This window comes from Brassica oleracea, chromosome C7 (genome assembly GCF_000695525.1).
Source record: "Brassica oleracea var. oleracea cultivar TO1000 chromosome C7, BOL, whole genome shotgun sequence".
Lineage (NCBI taxonomy): Eukaryota > Viridiplantae > Streptophyta > Magnoliopsida > Brassicales > Brassicaceae > Brassica > Brassica oleracea.
This window is the reverse complement of record NC_027754.1, coordinates 24,324,678-24,342,152: the sequence shown is the minus strand read 5'-3', so window position 1 is coordinate 24,342,152 and position 17,475 is coordinate 24,324,678. Positions and strand designations below refer to the sequence as shown.

Below are 17,475 nucleotides of genomic sequence, written 5' to 3'. Positions count from 1 at the left end.
GTGTCCTGATAACGAGGTTTCCCACAAAATTTGCATATATTCCGTGTCTCATCCGCTCTCTAGTAGATCATGCAGTTGTCAATACATACATCTATCACTTCATACGGTAGTTGAAGACCTGCAACAAGTTTCTGAACCTCGTAGTATGAACCCGGTGCAAGGTTATCCTCAGGTAGAATACCTTTGACAAAATCAGTAATCGCATCCATACATTCTTCAGCCAAATTATAGTCTGTCTTAATACCCATTAATCTAGTTGCAGATGATAAGACTGAATGACCATCTCTACAATTTTGATACAAAGGTTGTTTTCCTGCATCCAACATGTCAAAAAATCTCCTAGACTCGGGGTTTGGTTCTTCCCCTCTATAATGATCATGTACCATCTGCTCAGTACCTACACCATAATCTATATCCGTTCTAGATTCTTCTAACCTAATATCAGGCTGAGGTTCACTAACAGGCTGAGGTTCGCTAGTACTACCATATTCATAACCAGTTTCCCCATGAAGGTACCAAACTTTATAATTACGTGAAAACCCTTTCATATACAAATGAGTCCAAACATCAAATTCTTTTATAACCTTATTATTATTGCAAGAAGAGCAGGGACATCTTAACATACCACTTTTTGCATCCGGTTGCTGTTGAACAAGCCTCATGAATTCTCCAATCCCTTGAACGTATTCTTCCGTAAGCAAATTGGTGTTCGGATCCAAATGAGGTTTATCCATCCACGAACGATAATAAACTTCTGAAGACATGATTTTCACGGAATTGTTATGACTAAAGAGAATGAAGAGAGAATGAAGTGTGAATGAGTTGAATGAGGAGGGGTTGTATTTATAGGAAATTGCTTACGGACCTCCGACGACTTTCCGACGAAATTCCGACGGATGTAAAGAAGTCCGTCGGAATTCCGTCGGAATTGTCCAATCCCAAACGGCTATACAACGGTCATATGTATTTGTCGGCAACGGTCACATGGTTCGTCGGAATTCCGTCGGAAAATACCGATGGAATTCCGACGACTTTGCTGTTAATCGGAATGTCGTCGGAATTCCGTCGGAATATACCGACGAACTTCCGACGACTACAACGGTTACATTTTTTATCGGAATGTCGTCGAAAAGTCGTCGGAAAATTCCGACGAACCGTATGTCGTCGGAATTCCGTCGGAAATGGCCGACGGAATTCCGACGACTTCATTTTTTTGGATTTGGTCGGAAATTTGTCAGTATTCCGTCGCAAATGTCCGACGACCTTGGTGTCCGTCGGAACCTCCGTCGGAATTCGGTGTGTTTTCTTGTAGTGGGTTTCTATCTTTTGAGGTTACATGATTTCTATGGTTCTTTTTCCTTTTCGGTGTTATCGTTCAAGGCAGAAAAAATTAACTTGATAAAAAGAGGAGTTCAAGTTCAAAAAAAAAAAAAAAAAAAAAAGAGGAGTTCTTGATGTTTTACAACGCAAAGGAGGTCACGTTGAGTTAATCGCACGATGGAATATTACAACACTATTGATTAAGAAAAAATGTCGGATTTTCAAATAAATAAATAAAATTCTGGAAGATTCGTGGTTATAGGCTTGTAGTCACTAGACTAATGTAAAATAATATAATCAGTAGGGAAAACGGAAAAGGGAGGAGCACATTGCTTTTCAATTAAAGGAAATGAGTGGTCTCGAGCTCCGAAAACAAATTTAAAAACCCTATAAAATTGACTAATTAACAGAATAAACTAAAACAACCAAAGACAAAGACAGATTGTATATACAAGTCTATACTACATTTGTAGACAAAACAAAATAAATTAAACAAAACGTTAATATCCAGTAATTATCCACATACAATTGGATCACTTGCTTAATCCTGAGTTTAGTCGCCTTCGGGATCCACACCACGTCTCTTGTCCACAATAGTCGTCCACATCATTCAAGTGTTTTACTATTACTTTCATTAAATTGCAAATTATGATGATGAAATGCAGCAATCGTTTTAATTGTTCCCTCTAACATGAACCTTTAATTTTCTTCTCATGACGCAATAAAAAATTGAAATGATAATTAAATATTTGAAGACAGACACTTCTGAAAAATGCTTTGACAGACATATAAGTAAATAAAAAATTAATAAATAAACTACAATAAACTATATCGAACTAAGAATATCTCTATAACTGAAAAATGTATAAATGTATTATCCTCAATGACACACAACCAATCTACTGTTCTAACAAAAGCAAACAAATAAACAAAAGAGGGCGCATAAGTGTAAATAAAGGGAAAGAAAACCCAAGAATAATAAGGTCACGATCTTCCAGCTTATAAAAAGCATCTCATAAGACTCTCAACTTCACCAAAGTCATATCTTCTTGTACCACTCTCCTTCAAACATAGTCAGAGAAAAACAGCAACTCTTGTCTGAAAATCAGAGAGAAAGAGCGAATGGATCAAAATGTGCTAGGGACTCAAGTGTACCCCTACATGACCCAAACCCATGGCCACTGCATCATCGTTAACCAGATCGATGGATCATCATCAGGCGAAGGATCAAAGCCGGTGAAGCGGCGGAGGAGGAGGAGGAGCAAAGGGTCGTCCGCCACGAGCGAAGATGACATGACGGCGATCGGAGTGATGATGAGGAAGAGGAAGTTAACCGATGAGCAAGTGAATATGCTCGAATTCAGCTTCGAGAACGAGCACAAGCTTGAGTCAGGGAGGAAAGAGAAGATCGCCGGAGAGTTGGGTCTTGACCCGAGACAGGTGGCTGTTTGGTTCCAGAACCGCCGTGCACGGTGGAAGAACAAGAAACTCGAGGAAGAGTACGCCAAACTCAAGAGCCAACACGACACCGTCGTCCTCGGCCAATGTCAGCTCGAATCTCAGGTATAATTTTAAAAAAATCTTTAACATTACAAAACACATAAACTCGATGTTTTTTGCCGAAATTTATGTTATGATTTTATTTTTTTAAAGGATGATTGATTTTTGCCATTTTCAGATATTCTTGAAATTACGTATGAAAATAGTGTTAATAACTATATGAATATCATATGTAGCTATTGGTTCATTAATATTGTTAAATATTTAGGCATATGCAAGTTTTAATCAAATCGAAATTTATTATAACCAGGTAAGAATATTTGAATCCGGTAGGCTTAAGATGGTAGGGGCCCACAGAGGACATGAGTGGATAGTTCGTCATCTTTTTTCTTATCCAACGTTCAAGAAAACAACTCCGCCGTACAATCTAAGTTGGGCTCATGGTAGCCCATTTGGAATTCCCACTGAGTTAATGCCACGTATAAACCCTTTTCTGCATTTAGACTGACATGCTGAAAATATTCTCGTTTGATTTGATGCAAATTCATTACCATAATTATAGTATAGGATGGATAATGAAGATAATACTTTATTTGTGAGGCCAAAAAGAAAAACAAATGAGATTAATGGTGAAAATAAAATGTTTCTTGTCGATAATAAAAAATATGTTTTAGAGTATGTTGCCTAGGTAGACCCGAGACTTTTATCCGAGATTCGGATTCGATCCGAGATTCGATATGGATCCGATCCGAAAATCTGGATATCCAGAAGGGCCGAATTCAGATCCGGATAGTAAAATATTGGATTCGTCAAAGCCGGATCCGGATCTGGATATCTTGATTTTTTAGTCTGGATATCCGGATCCGTAAGAAAATTAATAACTATTTTAAAAATAATAATATCTATATATAAAAACTAACTTTATTTAATATATTTTTATAATAGTATATGTAAATTTTGAAATATTATACATAAAAATAATTAAAAACATTATATATTTTTTATTTTTTAATATTTTATATATATTAATATTATTTATATATTTATTTATTTTAAAGATCTAAATCCGCCTCATGTTGCCCACTCTTCTCTGAACTCAATGGCTGTCATTGGTTTTAAACATATGTTTTAATTTTTCAGGTATTAAAACTGTCGGAACAATTGAGTGAAGCTCAAAACAAAATTCGAAAACTTTCGGAGCGACTTGCTCAAGAAACGTTAACAAACAGTCCGAGTTCACCTCGTTCTGTTGAAGCCAATGGTGCACCAATTGATTTCGAGTTTCCGCCGGATATTAATTACAACATCCCGTTTTACATGTCGGATAATAATTACGTGCAGAACATGGAGTATTGGGATGGTTTGTATGTGTAATTTTAGCAAGTAAAATATTTAGAGACTATGGATCGAAAATCATGTTTAAATTAACGTATAAATAGATGTTTGTCAACCTGTTGTAAATGCAGTGCTTAAAATATTTTATTTTAATATATAACTTTGTTTCTCCTTTTCCCTCTAGTCTCACATATATATAGACTAGGCATTCTGATTCAAAATTAGTATATTTGCTAAAATACATCATTAATAGTTGATGACCATATAAAGTATATAGGGAACCTGATTTCCATTTTTATAGAAATTAGATAGACAAATAAATATATAGTTACTAAATAGGTTTTATATCCAGCTGAAATAGAAACTCCAAATTTCATTACCTATAAGTCATTTTCATTTATATTGCAAATCCTGTATAGAAAAAGTTTCTTTTTTTTTTCCAGCCGGATAAAGTTGTCATTACAAATGAAGATTGCACGAGATAATTTTAACTAATATATAAAAGACAAATATTTGTAATCCCTAATTTATCAAATCAACAATAAGGAAAATGAACAGAAGAATTGATCATTTTATCAATTAAGCTTCATATATAAGTTTATTTTGGGTCAGCATTAATCCTAGTTTACCAGTTATTATAAACACGGGTAATTTACACGGAAAATTAAATGTGTGTATTTGAATATGTTGTTATTTTACTATAGACTTATTATAAAGTTTCCATTTATTTTCCCTCTCGTTCATTTTTTGAAAAAAGAAAATTTACAGAAAAGGCACCAAACTTGATAGACTTCACAGAAATACCCCAAGATATTTCTTGTATATAAATAAGCAGCTTTCACACTTTAACACTCGCTTGCTCTCTCTCTCTCTCTCGTCTTCGTCGCTCAAGGCTCAAGCCACAATGCCTCGCGGGTACCAACGAGCTCCTTCAATAGAGGCACCAACAGAGATTCCGGCGGAGAAGAAGCTTCATCCAAATTACCCATTTCTCATGTCCTCAAAAGGTCTCGAATCAGACGACGACAGCGACGACCTCGATTACGACGATCAGTTCCAGTTCAGCATCAACACCGACGTTCTTGTCGACGCCAAAGAAGTATCCTTAGGGGAACTGATCGGCGAAGGCTCTTCTTCTAAAGTCTACAGAGGATTGTGGGTTCATCAAAAGGCTTTTCCTTTTCTTGATTTCCGCTGTTTGTCTACAAAGTTTGAATTTTTTTGATTAGATGGCTTCTTCTGTGATTCGGCTAAAGAACATATCTGCATGGATGATTATAATTTATAGGTTCAGGGAAGTGAACCCTGTCTCAGTGAGGATATTCCAGCCTGAAAGAGCGTCTGCCGTTGGCATTGAGCAGAAGAGGAAGTTTCAGAGGGAGGTTCTCTTGCTCTCCAAGATTCAACATGAAAACATTGTGCAGGTTTTGATTTGTTTTCATGTGTTTATTAGTCTTATTATATCAAAGTATTGTCATCTCAGCTGTGCTGAGATTCATTTTTGATGAACAGTTTATCGGGGCCTGCATAAACCCAAAGCTGATGATAGTTACTGAACTCATGCAAGGCAATACTCTTCACAAGTTTATGTTGAGCACTCGTCCAAACCCTCTTGATCTGAAGCTCGCCGTTAGCTTTGCCTTGGATATTGCTCGTGGAATGGAGTTCTTGAATGCAAATGGCATCATTCACCGTGATTTGAAGCCCAGTATAAAATGATTTTAAATTTGCAAATATCACTGAATCGAGATTGTGATATTGACTTTAGCAGAGGTTTGGTTCTGTTGCAAGGTAATATGCTGTTAACAAGGGATCAGAAACATGTGAAGTTGGCTGATTTTGGACTTGCTAGAGAGGAAAATAAAGGTTTCATGACTTGTGAAGCTGGTACCTATAGATGGATGGCTCCTGAGGTGACTGTTTCAATAGATTTCAATCTATCCTTTGGTAATCACAAATTAAGATGTTTTGATTGGTTGATCTCAGATATTCAGCCATGAGGCACTTCAAGTTGGGGAAAAGAAAGAGTATGATCATAAGGTGGATGTGTACAGCTTTGCTATTGTCTTCTGGGAGTTGCTTACCAACAAAGTCCCATTCAAGGGAAAGAACAACATCTTTGTTGCTTATGCCGCCAGTAAAGTATGCAAGCAAGCCACGTTTTCAAAAGCTCATGATTAATCACTTGAATATGGACACTGATCATCTTCTTTCTTTTGGTCAGAACCAGAGACCAAGTCTGGATAATATTCCGGCAGGAGTTGGTTGTCTCCTTGAAGCATGCTGGGCAGCGGATCCTAAAGCTCGTCCTGAGTTCAAAGAGATTACAGTGTCACTAGAAAAATTGCTTAGAAGCTTGTGCTCGGAGGATGATGCTTCGTCAGCCAATGTAGCAACCGAGGATTCAACAACTTATTTGGTTCAGGAACGTCTTGTCTATGACTTTCCCAAGCTGAAGATAAAGACTAGTAAGAGGAAGAAGAAGAACAAAAACAAAGTGATGAATATGATGGCTCCGTTTCTCAAGATCTTCAGAGATTGTATTTCCAAGTGAGTGAAAAGTAGAAGAAGAGAGTGTTCCTTTGTTCACATAAATACACAACACAACTATACCAATTCGTATATCACGTGTGATTGATTAAACTAATCAAAAGTGATAGATGAAAAAGTTACTTGGATTCATTGAAACAAAGTAAACATCATGAGCTCAGATAATACCGTTACAAAATTTGAAACAAAAGGACCACTGATCTGAGGCGGGATACGTCTTAAGCTGGTGTTACGTAGGAGACGAGGGCGGTGATGTCATCAAGCTTTCCTCCGTAATACCTGTATCCAGCCTCCTGAGCAGCGGTGGCGAAGGGACTCTGCCGTTTTTTGTCAACGGCTCTCGCACGTGCCAAATCTGCAATCTTCTGAGCCGTGCCTTTAGGGTCTAATCCAGCTCTAACCGAGCTAACAACCACTCCTGTGATGTCTTCGTTGTATAGATTATCATACACACCGTCCGTTCCCGCCACAATCACATCTCCAGCCTCCACATCAATCATGAATACCTAATTCAATAAGAGCCTTAGAGGGTTTGTTCAATAATGTTGTCCTATTTAAGTAGCTTGGCAGTCTTATTAAGAGAGTTCAGGAGAACAGACCTGACCGGAGTGAGGCATATCGCCACCACTGTCTCCACACCCTAATTGATAAGTAAAGTTGAATCCGTGCTGCTGAACCGGTGACTGAAACACCGTGGTCCCGTCTCTAACCACCGTGAATCCACTGTCTCCGAGATTAATAGCGTGTAGTCCCTGAAACAAGAAGACATTTTTACCTAAGCTCTATTTTGTTGATTCACTTACAAGTAAGAACATACCTTGTCTGTCAAAGCGATGATACAAGCAGTGGAGGAGCCTTGGGCTCTGGTTTGAGAATGTGCTCTCTCTAAGACCATCAACGGGTCAATAGAAGAACCCTTAGCCAGTTCTCGAATAGCTGCTACTGAGTAAGACATTAGTTCGCGAGAGAACAATCCAGCGTTGACACCGACTTCAGCCCAACCGCCAACACCATCAGCAACACCAATAGCTTGTTCTTCATCGCAGATAAAGTGAGCGTCTTCTCCGCCTGTAGCTTCTTTTTCAGGATGCGGGAGGTAATATGAACCAGACACCAGCTTCAAACACCTGCTCAAAATAACTCAAAAACTTAGAATCATCCAGGTAACAAAAAAAAGAAGATAGAGAGAACTTACTTAAGAGATGTAGTAGTTGGTGAAAGCTCAGAGTCTTGAGAAGTAGACAGCTCATGAGCCGAGAAACAGACAGTAGAGGTGGTATGAATAGTCTTGGAGAAACCCCCAAAGAGTGAAGGAGTCTTGTCTAGGGGATCGATGCTGGAATAGTGACAGACCAATCTGTTCTTGAAATGCTCTCTCTTCCTCCCAAGTCTCATGCTTGCAGCAGTGAAGAAGGTAACACCACCACCAGTAGCTGAAGGCTTCTTGGTGAAGTCTAGACCATTATTAGCACAAGCTGTGAATAAATCATCCAAGCAGGCGTCCCCAAAGACTGGGAGAGAACCGGAAGTAGTCATGGCTCCTCCTCGTAGTCTCCTTCCGGAATCAGAAAACAATCTCCTTTGAGCACCGGAGAGGAAGGTCTTGTTGCTTTTTGCAGCTACTTGAAACCCAATTTGAGAAATAGGGTTTAATCTTGAGAGAGCAGTCGCTGACATCTGAACAAAGAAAAACAAAACCAATGTTTAATGACGATGATTAACACTAACAGCCTAGAAAACATCATTTAATCTTAGAGCCTATCTATATTAACCAAAACGGAACGGAACGGAACGGAACTATACGACTATCAACGACGAACCCTTAAAACAGAGATTCTTCACTCGCTCTTGAGGGATTCTCTCTCTATTGCAAGGAATTAGGTTTTACGGTTGAAGAAAGTGAAACCTACCACCACTTATCAAAAGCAGCTACTTATTACCAAACCTCCTCCCTTAATCTGCAGCCGCTAGCTCTCTTGTGTTAATTTTATCAGCCGTTGAGGGTAAAATTGGAATTTAAGGTATTAGCTGGCCTGTTCGTTCCCGTATTAGCTCTGGTCTTTTGAGTTTGTATGTGTGACCCAATTGTTAGATATCTTTGTTAACTTGAAATATTGGTCCTTCCTATTAATGGGCTTCAAATATTTATGGCCTATATCCCACTATATTTGCACTCGTACCATCAATTTCAGAAAACAAATATGATATGGCTATTAAAATTGATGACATAACTTCCAAAAAAATATAACATGGATAATTTCATTTAATATTAATTTATATTTTTGGTAAACTTATTAGAATATGGTAATAATTCATATATTACATTTAATATTGATATTTCTTTTTGGTAAACTTTTTTAAAATATGATAATAGCTCATACATCATCTATAAAATAAATATATTCATATATAACATTTCAAATTTCAAAATATTATTATTTTGTATACTTATATATTTTGTATTACTAAAGCTTTCAAAAATTTCTACAATTTTTAAAAAATTTAAATATCTAATCGTAAGATCATTAGTCTTACATATCTAGAAATTTTATATTTTAGGTTAAATATTTGATAATTATACAATTTTATATTATTTTTATTAGTTTTATACAAATTGATTTAATATATATCAAATATATATTAAATATTAGTAAGAAAATAGTAAAATCTATAATATTTAATAAAATTTATTTTTAAATATAAATTAGATCTAAAAAAAATTACTGCACATGGTGCAGAAAAACACCAAGTTACCTATATATATATAGTCTTCCAAATTTCCAATTAGTGTAAAGTATTAGGTTAAATATACCTATTCATGCTTGAATTTTAAGAGTCTTGGATTGTTGCTTGATGATCTTTTTAAGTATTAGGTTAACTGTTTAAGCTTATAACTACATAGTTTGATCCACTTTCACCGTACACTTTGATTACAACTTGTCCATAAACAATGAAATGATAGTTATTCGATCTCCAGAAGAAGAAAAACAAAGCTTAACTGAATACAAACAATGAAACAAGGACCAAACAAACCCCATTTGAATAGCACAAAAATAGGAAATATATATTTTCTTTTTACAAGAATTAATATTATTGTAACGTTATAGATCAAATCCTAAAGACGAGGACAAACAAAGGCCATTCAAGTAAAATTTAAAATATAATTTCGTCCCTCAATTATCACAGGACAAATAAAACAATTCACAAAATGAGACATGCATGTTACTTGTGTATTGTTATCAAGAACACAAAGCTAAATAAAGACGACGAGACTAATCGAAACTCCAATTAAAATAGGCTAAAACAAAGGAGAACCACAACTGTCAACTGGAAGACCTTTAAAACAATTAAACATGAACGAAATTACAAAGGTTAGGGAATCATTAGAAAAACAAAAAATAGAGAAATAGAAAAAAAACAAAGAAGATAGGTTTGATGAGATACAGGCGTGCTGACAATCTTTGAACCATTTGTAGGTTTCGTTCAATCGATCGCTCACAGAACAAAAGAAAAACGAAAGAACAAGAAGAACCGAAGGAGTGGCAAGTGTATGAGGAAGCTGTGTCCCAACATAGACAAAGACGATGGTTTGGAGACGGTTCTGGAAGTTCCGATACCGGAGGAGATGTTTTCCGGTATGGGCAATAACCCTGCTTTGCGGTGTCAGAATATGATGACGTGGATGAAAGCTCAAACCTCCGATAAATGGTCTCAACCGTTGATCGCTGCTCGTATCAACGAGCTTCGTTTCCTTCTCTATCTCGTTGGTTCGCCTCTCATACCTCTTCAAGTCCAAGTCGGTCACTCCGTTCATAAGCCTGTCAAAGATTCTTCCATCGTAAGTAATCTCAATCTCACAATCGATCTAATCAATAAACCCCACTAATGATTTTACTGCACGCATGCAGCAAGCTTCCACGGCGAAATATATAGTGCAGCAGTACATAGCGGCGACGGGAGGACCAGCTGCGTTAAACGCTGTGAACAGTATGTGTGTGACCGGACAAGTGAAGATGACAGCGTCGGAGTTTCATCAAGGAGATGAATCTGTCGGTAATCTTAAGAGTAATGACGAGATGGGTGGTTTTGTGTTGTGGCAGAAGGATCCAGATCTCTGGTGTTTGGAGCTCGTTGTCTCTGGCTGTAAAGTCATATGTGGAAGTAACGGTCGGCTTTCGTGGCGGCATTCCTCTAACCAACAAACACCGGCTTCTACCGGTACGCCGAGACCTCTCCGTCGGTTTTTACAGGTACAATTCCGGTTTAATTAAAAAAAGATTCTGGTTTAACTAATTATAATATATTAATGTAGTTGAACCGGTGGTTTGTTGTTACCAGGGTTTAGATCCTCGATCAACGGCGAATTTGTTCCTCGACGCGACGTGCATCGGAGAGAAGATAATCAACGGCGAGGATTGCTTTATATTAAAATTGGAGACAAGTCCGGCGGTTAGAGAGGCTCAGAGCGGTTCGAATTTCGAGATCATTCATCATACGATATGGGGTTACTTTAGCCAAAGATCGGGACTGTTGATTCAGTTCGAGGACTCGCGGCTTCTGAGTATGGGGACCAAGGATGGCGACGTTTTCTGGGAGACTAGCGCCGAATCGGTGATGGATGATTACAGGTACGTGGATAATGTGAACATCGCTCACGGGGGGATAACGTCAGTTACGGTGTTTCGGTACGGTGAAGCATCGGCGAATCACAGGAGACAAATGACGGAGAAGTGGCGGATCGAAGAAGTTGATTTTAACGTTTGGGGTCTCTCGGTGGATCATTTTCGTCCTCCGGCCAATTTGAAGATTGGAAAATAATTTTGTCCTTTAGTTGTATTTATCATTCTTTTGCTCCTATTTTATTATTTTTTCGTTAGTTTTTAATATATCAACTAAGTCGGGTGCATTTAAGATTTGTTTAGTACTATTAAACTTTGGATACAAAAGAACAATATTTTTTTTTGCTTAAATTTTGAAGAGCAATAATATTATAAGGTTCTATATAAATCTTGTGGTTTAATGTGTCTACTAAATTGATTTACGATAAATTTGATGTTGAGAAAAATATGTACGGTTTCATAAATCTAATTTTTTTAACCAATTTTTATCATAGAAATTAAATAAAATGAGTATATTAGTTTGTCTTTTTCAAAAGCATCGACAATAATTTTAGATTAACAACTTATTTAATAATCTTTTTTTTGAGCAACTAACTTATTTAATAATTAAGAGCTTCCTTTTTCATGGATCTAAATCTTTTCTTAAGATGGTAATTAATGAAGTTGAAAACAAATCACTTTCTCTAAAAAAATGCATATACTTTTCGTGTTAATAGTGTCGGTCCTTAAAAAAATAACAAACGAAGGGTCTAATTATAGTTTAAAGGATTTTATATATAAGCAAACCATTTTTTCCTCATTCACACTTTCCAGATTGGGAAGAGAAACAGACGACGCTGTATTTACAGATTCAACAACACTCCGATCTCCTCCACTCTGCGCCAATGAAGGACGCCGATACCTTACCTCTCAGCACTTCTTCCGCCGCGGCGTCGACGGGGAACGCCAAGAAGGAAAACGGTTACTCCGCGCTCTTCGCGAAAGGCCGGTACAAGTTCTGGGCCTTGGCCGCGATTCTCCTCCTCGCTTTCTGGTCAATGCTCACCGGCACGGTGAATCTACGGTGGTCAGCGGGGAACATAAGCCATTTCACAGACGATCTGGTCTTTCCGATCCACGAGGATCTCGACGTTCTCGTGAGTTAATCAAATCTCCTTCCAGATTTCGCTGTTGGTTGGGTTATATTTTTGATTTGAGGGTTGTTTGATTGGTGAGATCAGGAAATGGAGGAGAGGGAGAAAGTGGTGAAGCACATGTGGGATGTGTATAACAATGGCCGTCGTATCAGGTTGCCCAGGTTTTGGCAGGAGGCGTTCGAGGCTGCTTACGAGGAGCTTACCAGTGATGTGCCTGATGTGGTGGAAGCTGCCATTTCGGAGATCGCGAGGATGTCTATTCGCTCCGTAGTTATAGATCCGCCTCCGGTGCATTCCACGGTGAGAGTCTCTAACACTGAATCTGACTTTAACGGACGTAGATTCATTCTGATGAGCCATTTGAATTGGTAGATTGAGGTAGCTGTTTAACTAAAGTGAGAAGAAAAAATTAGAGACCGTTCTTGTCATATGCTTTTTAAGTGGGTTTAGATTTTAGTATATTATGTACAAGTGTTAATTAGTAGATAGGCTTCATCTATTAATATTATTATTATCCCTTCCTGGCATGATCTTTTGTCCTTATACCACATCAGGCAACTAGGAAGTGTTACTGTTTTGGTTTCTTTGTCTGCATTTTTAGTTTCACAGTAAGCAAACATAAGGTAGACAGATCTAGTAGTTGCTTGGATGTTGTGTTTCTTTCCTCCATCGTAATATGTTAGATTATAGTAGCATTCTCTTCTTCACAGTGCATTGGTTTGGTTTATTATTACCCACTCCCATGCTGCTGATCTTGATAATCTTAAAAGAGTAAAAAATACATAGCAAGCTTCCTCTTCTCAAAAAAGCGAGCTTAGCTTCTTTGTGCATTGATGCTTAGGACAGCTGTAAGCAAGCACCGATCGATCCGCAGAACCTCAATAATCTCATAATGTATTTTTCTTCTACATGTTTTGTTTTGCAGAACGTACGGGAATTGACAAAGACTCTGAAACTTGCGGACAAAGGAAGAACGACTCAAACATCCAAACGAAGCAGCCGTCGATTGAAGTAGGCTTCTTTGTGTGTTTTATAATACGCCGGAGCTTTATCAAAGGTAGTGTAGTCGCCGGCCGGCGTGGGGTAACCATACTTATACTCATGTCAGAAAGATCACTCTTCTTCCTCCCCTCCAAAAAACTATGTCCACGATTAGTGTTATTGTGGTCGGTTCCACTCGAGGATGAATCATTTCGCTAAAAACAAAAATTTTGAGAAACTTTCTTTTCTTTGGGCTTTGAATGGTAATGTTCCTTTTTATTTGTTTTGGATTTGATTATAAATATATCTTTCTGCCAATACCCAAATTCAGTTATTTTTAATTTATAATTTTTTTTTGTTGGCAAACTTAAATAACAAAATTAAAAAAGGATTAAAATCATCATAGGAGAACAAAACCTATATTTTATTCAACCTTGTCATCTCCTCCTTCCTCCCGGAAAAAAACACTTGCTGAGCTCCGATCAACCTTCACAATGGGGGACTTGAACGATCCTTTCATGCGTAACCAAAACGCTGCCGTATAGGCACGCACTAAGGTTCAGAACCGATCAAATGTTCTTCAGCTTAAGCTGGTTCGTCGTCTCTTCTCTCCCCATTTATTCATACGATTTTCGCTCTCGTTTGCTTTATTTATCTTACACTAGAGATATTTATTAAGATTCTATGATTCAAATTTGGTTGTTGTGTTCTAGTCTTTTCATCAAGTATTATCTCAGTATCTACTGATATTTTACTATTGCGGATCAGATGCTAATAACATGATCACTTCTGAATTTCGAATACCAAATGAGACTGGCCCCGTTCGTTCGTACATCCGGAAGATGCAACCAGATGGTCCATCTAGATGTCTTATTCAGATGCTTCATCTGGGTGTTGTTCGTTTCTTCATTTCGTCAATGCATCCACATGAATCGTCTGAATGCAACTATGTTCGTTTGCTTTTCATTTTTTAACTTTCATCTACATCCATGTGGACTTGTTAATAAAATGATTTTTTACGTTTTGGCGGAAAAATAGCATTTTTACAGTTTTGGCGGAAAATATTTTTGCGGTTTTTGGCGAAAAAATGCATTTTTGTTGTTTTGGCGGAAAAATACGTTTTATGGGTTTGGCTGAAAAATAAGTTTTGCGGTTTGGACGGGAAAAGTGTGTTTTACGGTTTTGGCGGGAAAAATGTTTTTGACGGGAAAAGTTTTTTTCACGATTTTGGCGGGAAAATGCGTTTTTTCCGATTTTGGCGGGAAAAGTTTTTTTCGCGATTTTGGTGGGAAAAGCATTTTTGCGGTTTCGACGAGAAAATACTTTTTTCTGGTTTCGGGTGGGAAAATACATTTTCCGATTTTGGCGGGAAAATGCGTTTTTCTCGATTTTGGCGAGAAAATGTGTTTTCCAGTTTTGGCGGGAAAATGTGTTTTTCCGGTTTTGGCGGGAAAATGCGTTTTTCCGGTTTTGGCGGAAAAATTGTGTGTTTTCCGGTTTTGGCGGGAAAATTGTGTTTTCCGGTTTTGGCGAGAAAATGCATTTTTCTGGTTTTGGCGAGAAAATTGTGTTTTTCCGGTTTTGGCGAGAAAATGTTTTTTTGCGGTTTTGGCCGGAAACTGCTTTTTGGAGTTTGGCGGGAAAATACGTTTTTTGGGTTTTGGCGGGAAAATACGTTTTTTTTTGTTTTGGCGGGAAAATGCAATTTTTCGGTTTTGGTCGAAAAGTGTGGTTTTACTAGTTTGGCCGAAAAATGTGTTTTTATGGAAATGTGTGTTTTACGTTTTTTTGCGGAAAAATGCATCTCACGGTTTTGGCGGGAAAGTGTGTTTTTCAGTTTTTGCGAGAAAATGCATTTTTTTGTTATAGCATAAAAATGTATATGCAAAAAAATAGAATTTAGGGTTTGAAAATAATATTTTGATTTTAAAAGGTCATTTTTGTCATTTATTATTTTTGACTGAACTAGATGCATCTGTATCCAGATGCACCATCAAGACTCACCTTAATTTGGGTGAGAATTTAAGATGAGTTTTTAAAAATTCAGCTGGGTGATCCATCTGGATGGAGCATTATAATACACAAAACTAACATCGATTTGCATCTTTAAAATTAATAAAATGTATGGATTCACCATGAGGAGAAGGCTTTGTAACCTGTTTGAGGTGGATTTCATCTTATCTTAGTATTAGAAAGTTAATATGATCTCTTGCTGTTTCGCAGATGGGTCAAAGCCATCCCACAGGCTTGACGCCCAATCTTTTGAAGCTCTTTGAGCCACGAGCGCGCCCTTGGAGTTCCAGCCACCACCTGAGCAGAGAAAATGCCCTCCTTATACAGGTTTGCGAGCTTTTGCTTCTGATTCTATTTAACTTTTACTCATAATGAGGTATGATAATCTTCTTTGTCCCGTGTGTGTGTATTTTCGCAGGCATGGCTCAATATGTGAGTCACTTTGCTGAACCTGGAGATCCAGAGTATGCTCCACCTAAGCCGAATGTTGAAACTCCTGTATGTTTTCATCTCAATCCCTCTCTCTGTTATGCTTATTTCAGTGACATATAAAATATTTATTCTATTTTGGACCACCAGGCACAGAAAAGGGCGAGAATTCATAAATCACGACTGGAGAAAGGGGTTGAAAAGGCTGCAGAGGATCTAAAGAATCGTAAAAGTTCTCCACCTTATAATTTATGTAGCCAGCTCTGTTTTGGTGACTTGAAGTTACAGTTTGATATATATTTTTTTTGTCTGTCAGATGATCCGAATAATGATCCCAATGCCTCTGGAGATCCATACAAGACACTGTTTGTTGCAAGACTTGTAAGTTCCACTGCCTGTTGAAATGACCATTGTAGACAGGTGTGTGTGTGTTTTGTGGTACTTGACTTTATGCTCCTCTTGTCTACTTGCAGAACTACGAGACCTCTGATAGTAAGATTAAAAGAGAGTTTGAGGCTTATGGACCAATCAAGCAGGTATGTATATCCGAGCATTCCTTAACAGGTTCGGTAAGATTTTTTGAGATAGCTGCTCGCTCTCATGTTCTCTTTGCAATATGTTTGATTTTACGTTTAGAAGTTTATTGGTTTTTGAATTTTTACGCACAACTTTTTCCTTTGAGACCAGAGGTCGAGATGTTTCTGAATTGCCATGTTTCGCCTTCTTTTAGTCTACTTATTAAAGCCAACTGGGGCTTTTACTCATAACTTGCTAAAATAATGTAAGTAGTAAAAGATATCCCTGCTCCGTATTTTGTAAATTTCATAAACCTTGGTTGAGATTTTTCGGGGCAAGTCAACTATAGGAGCAGGTATAGATCAGGTAACTTTCACATTTTGATCTGAGATATATATATTCTTGTTACTACTATGGGGCTGTTTGTTTCACCATTTGTCATCTCCATCTAGATGATTCATTTGTATGATCTATTTAGATGATTCATTCAGATTTTTGTGACTGTTTGTTTGTCCATCCAAATAGACCATCTAGATGAAACATCTAAATGAATCTTATGTTTGTTTCTTTATTTTCATTTCCATCTAAATGAGTTTAATAAACAAATTATCAAAACACTTTTGTGTTGATTTAATCATATACTAGACGCTGACCCGCGCGCCAGCGCAGATATGAATTTTCAGTTTTTAATTATTTATTTTATTAAATGATATATTTGTAATATTCGTTCATATTATATCCATTAAGTAAATATTTTTTTTTGCATCTTAAGCTATCTATTTTTTTACGAATGTGTGATATCATATAAAAAATATAAAAAAATGAGTATATAGAGTTAATTAGATAATTGTAAAAACAGAAGAAAAAAATTTCGTGTGCGATATCATATCAATAATGATCCGCCCAGTTAACAAAAATCATGATTTTTATATGTGTAATTTTTTTTATTTTGACCATTTTCTTAAAACTATATTATATTTTACATATTTTAATTAGAATATTTTTAATATTTTTACCTTTTTATTTGAAATGCAACTCAATATTTTTTAAAAAATTATAACAAAATATTTAAAAAA

The 17,475-nt window shown here is 37.0% G+C and overlaps 5 protein-coding genes and 1 pseudogene across 9 annotated transcripts; 5 read left to right on the top strand and 1 right to left on the bottom strand.

Annotated features, from left to right (window-relative positions):
• The first annotated feature begins 2,322 nt into the window (after positions 1-2,322).
• LOC106304674 (homeobox-leucine zipper protein ATHB-53) lies at positions 2,323-4,280 on the top strand. Of its 2 annotated transcripts, none has more exons than XM_013741068.1 (2): positions 2,323-2,883; positions 3,961-4,280. In XM_013741068.1, the coding sequence occupies exons 1-2, from the start codon at positions 2,443-2,445 to the stop codon at positions 4,192-4,194; spliced, it is 675 nt and encodes a 224-aa protein (XP_013596522.1). In that variant the 5' UTR covers positions 2,323-2,442; the 3' UTR covers positions 4,195-4,280. The 2 variants fall into 2 exon arrangements, with proteins under 2 accessions (XP_013596522.1, XP_013596523.1); XM_013741069.1 differs by lacking the exon at positions 3,961-4,280 and adding an exon at positions 3,131-3,513.
• A 779-nt stretch (positions 4,281-5,059) lies between these two features.
• Positions 5,060-6,777, top strand: LOC106306713 (serine/threonine-protein kinase HT1). Its single transcript, XM_013743434.1, has 6 exons — positions 5,060-5,310; positions 5,444-5,579; positions 5,668-5,863; positions 5,947-6,068; positions 6,142-6,297; positions 6,380-6,777. The coding sequence occupies exons 1-6, from the start codon at positions 5,060-5,062 to the stop codon at positions 6,707-6,709; spliced, it is 1,191 nt and encodes a 396-aa protein (XP_013598888.1). The 3' UTR covers positions 6,710-6,777.
• Positions 6,764-8,751, bottom strand: LOC106306712 (probable protein phosphatase 2C 80). Of its 4 annotated transcripts, none has more exons than XM_013743431.1 (5): positions 8,616-8,751; positions 7,901-8,382; positions 7,523-7,832; positions 7,305-7,457; positions 6,764-7,211 (listed from the first exon to the last, which is right to left on the bottom strand). In XM_013743431.1, the coding sequence occupies exons 2-5, from the start codon at positions 8,380-8,382 to the stop codon at positions 6,924-6,926; spliced, it is 1,233 nt and encodes a 410-aa protein (XP_013598885.1). In that variant the 5' UTR covers positions 8,616-8,751; the 3' UTR covers positions 6,764-6,923. The 4 variants fall into 4 exon arrangements, with proteins under 4 accessions (XP_013598885.1, XP_013598884.1, XP_013598887.1 ...); XM_013743430.1 differs by having other exon boundaries at positions 8,526-8,671; XM_013743433.1 differs by having other exon boundaries at positions 8,504-8,666.
• Positions 8,752-10,028: 1,277 nt separating this feature from the next.
• On the top strand, positions 10,029-11,601 carry LOC106304468. Its single transcript, XM_013740874.1, has 3 exons — positions 10,029-10,543; positions 10,614-10,955; positions 11,044-11,601. Exons 1-3 carry the CDS (start codon positions 10,256-10,258, stop codon positions 11,521-11,523), a joined length of 1,110 nt encoding a protein of 369 aa, XP_013596328.1. The 5' UTR covers positions 10,029-10,255; the 3' UTR covers positions 11,524-11,601.
• A 527-nt stretch (positions 11,602-12,128) lies between these two features.
• LOC106304011 lies at positions 12,129-13,759 on the top strand. Its single transcript, XM_013740381.1, has 3 exons — positions 12,129-12,460; positions 12,545-12,760; positions 13,386-13,759. The coding sequence occupies exons 1-3, from the start codon at positions 12,209-12,211 to the stop codon at positions 13,473-13,475; spliced, it is 558 nt and encodes a 185-aa protein (XP_013595835.1). The 5' UTR covers positions 12,129-12,208; the 3' UTR covers positions 13,476-13,759.
• A 134-nt stretch (positions 13,760-13,893) lies between these two features.
• LOC106302923 lies at positions 13,894-16,650 on the top strand (annotated as a pseudogene).
• Positions 16,651-17,475: the final 825 nt, after the last annotated feature.

Excerpts from the sequence above, each read along its gene's own strand:
- LOC106304674 (XM_013741068.1), top strand. The coding sequence starts at position 2,443 with ATGGATCAAAATGTGCTAGGGACTCAAGTGTACCCCTACATGACCCAA. Across the intron at positions 2,884-3,960 it reads AATGTCAGCTCGAATCTCAG|GTATTAAAACTGTCGGAACA; the intron begins GTATAATTTTAA and ends TTAATTTTTCAG.
- LOC106306713 (XM_013743434.1), top strand. The coding sequence starts at position 5,060 with ATGCCTCGCGGGTACCAACGAGCTCCTTCAATAGAGGCACCAACAGAG. Across the intron at positions 6,069-6,141 it reads ATAGATGGATGGCTCCTGAG|ATATTCAGCCATGAGGCACT; the intron begins GTGACTGTTTCA and ends GGTTGATCTCAG. Across the intron at positions 6,298-6,379 it reads TTGCTTATGCCGCCAGTAAA|AACCAGAGACCAAGTCTGGA; the intron begins GTATGCAAGCAA and ends TCTTTTGGTCAG.
- LOC106306712 (XM_013743431.1), bottom strand. The coding sequence starts at position 8,382 with ATGTCAGCGACTGCTCTCTCAAGATTAAACCCTATTTCTCAAATTGGG. Across the intron at positions 7,833-7,900 it reads CCAACTACTACATCTCTTAA|GTGTTTGAAGCTGGTGTCTG; the intron begins GTAAGTTCTCTC and ends TATTTTGAGCAG. Across the intron at positions 7,458-7,522 it reads TCATCGCTTTGACAGACAAG|GGACTACACGCTATTAATCT; the intron begins GTATGTTCTTAC and ends TTCTTGTTTCAG.
- LOC106304468 (XM_013740874.1), top strand. The coding sequence starts at position 10,256 with ATGAGGAAGCTGTGTCCCAACATAGACAAAGACGATGGTTTGGAGACG. Across the intron at positions 10,544-10,613 it reads CTGTCAAAGATTCTTCCATC|CAAGCTTCCACGGCGAAATA; the intron begins GTAAGTAATCTC and ends GCACGCATGCAG. Across the intron at positions 10,956-11,043 it reads CTCTCCGTCGGTTTTTACAG|GGTTTAGATCCTCGATCAAC; the intron begins GTACAATTCCGG and ends TGTTGTTACCAG.
- LOC106304011 (XM_013740381.1), top strand. The coding sequence starts at position 12,209 with ATGAAGGACGCCGATACCTTACCTCTCAGCACTTCTTCCGCCGCGGCG. Across the intron at positions 12,461-12,544 it reads ACGAGGATCTCGACGTTCTC|GAAATGGAGGAGAGGGAGAA; the intron begins GTGAGTTAATCA and ends TGGTGAGATCAG. Across the intron at positions 12,761-13,385 it reads CGCCTCCGGTGCATTCCACG|AACGTACGGGAATTGACAAA; the intron begins GTGAGAGTCTCT and ends TTTGTTTTGCAG.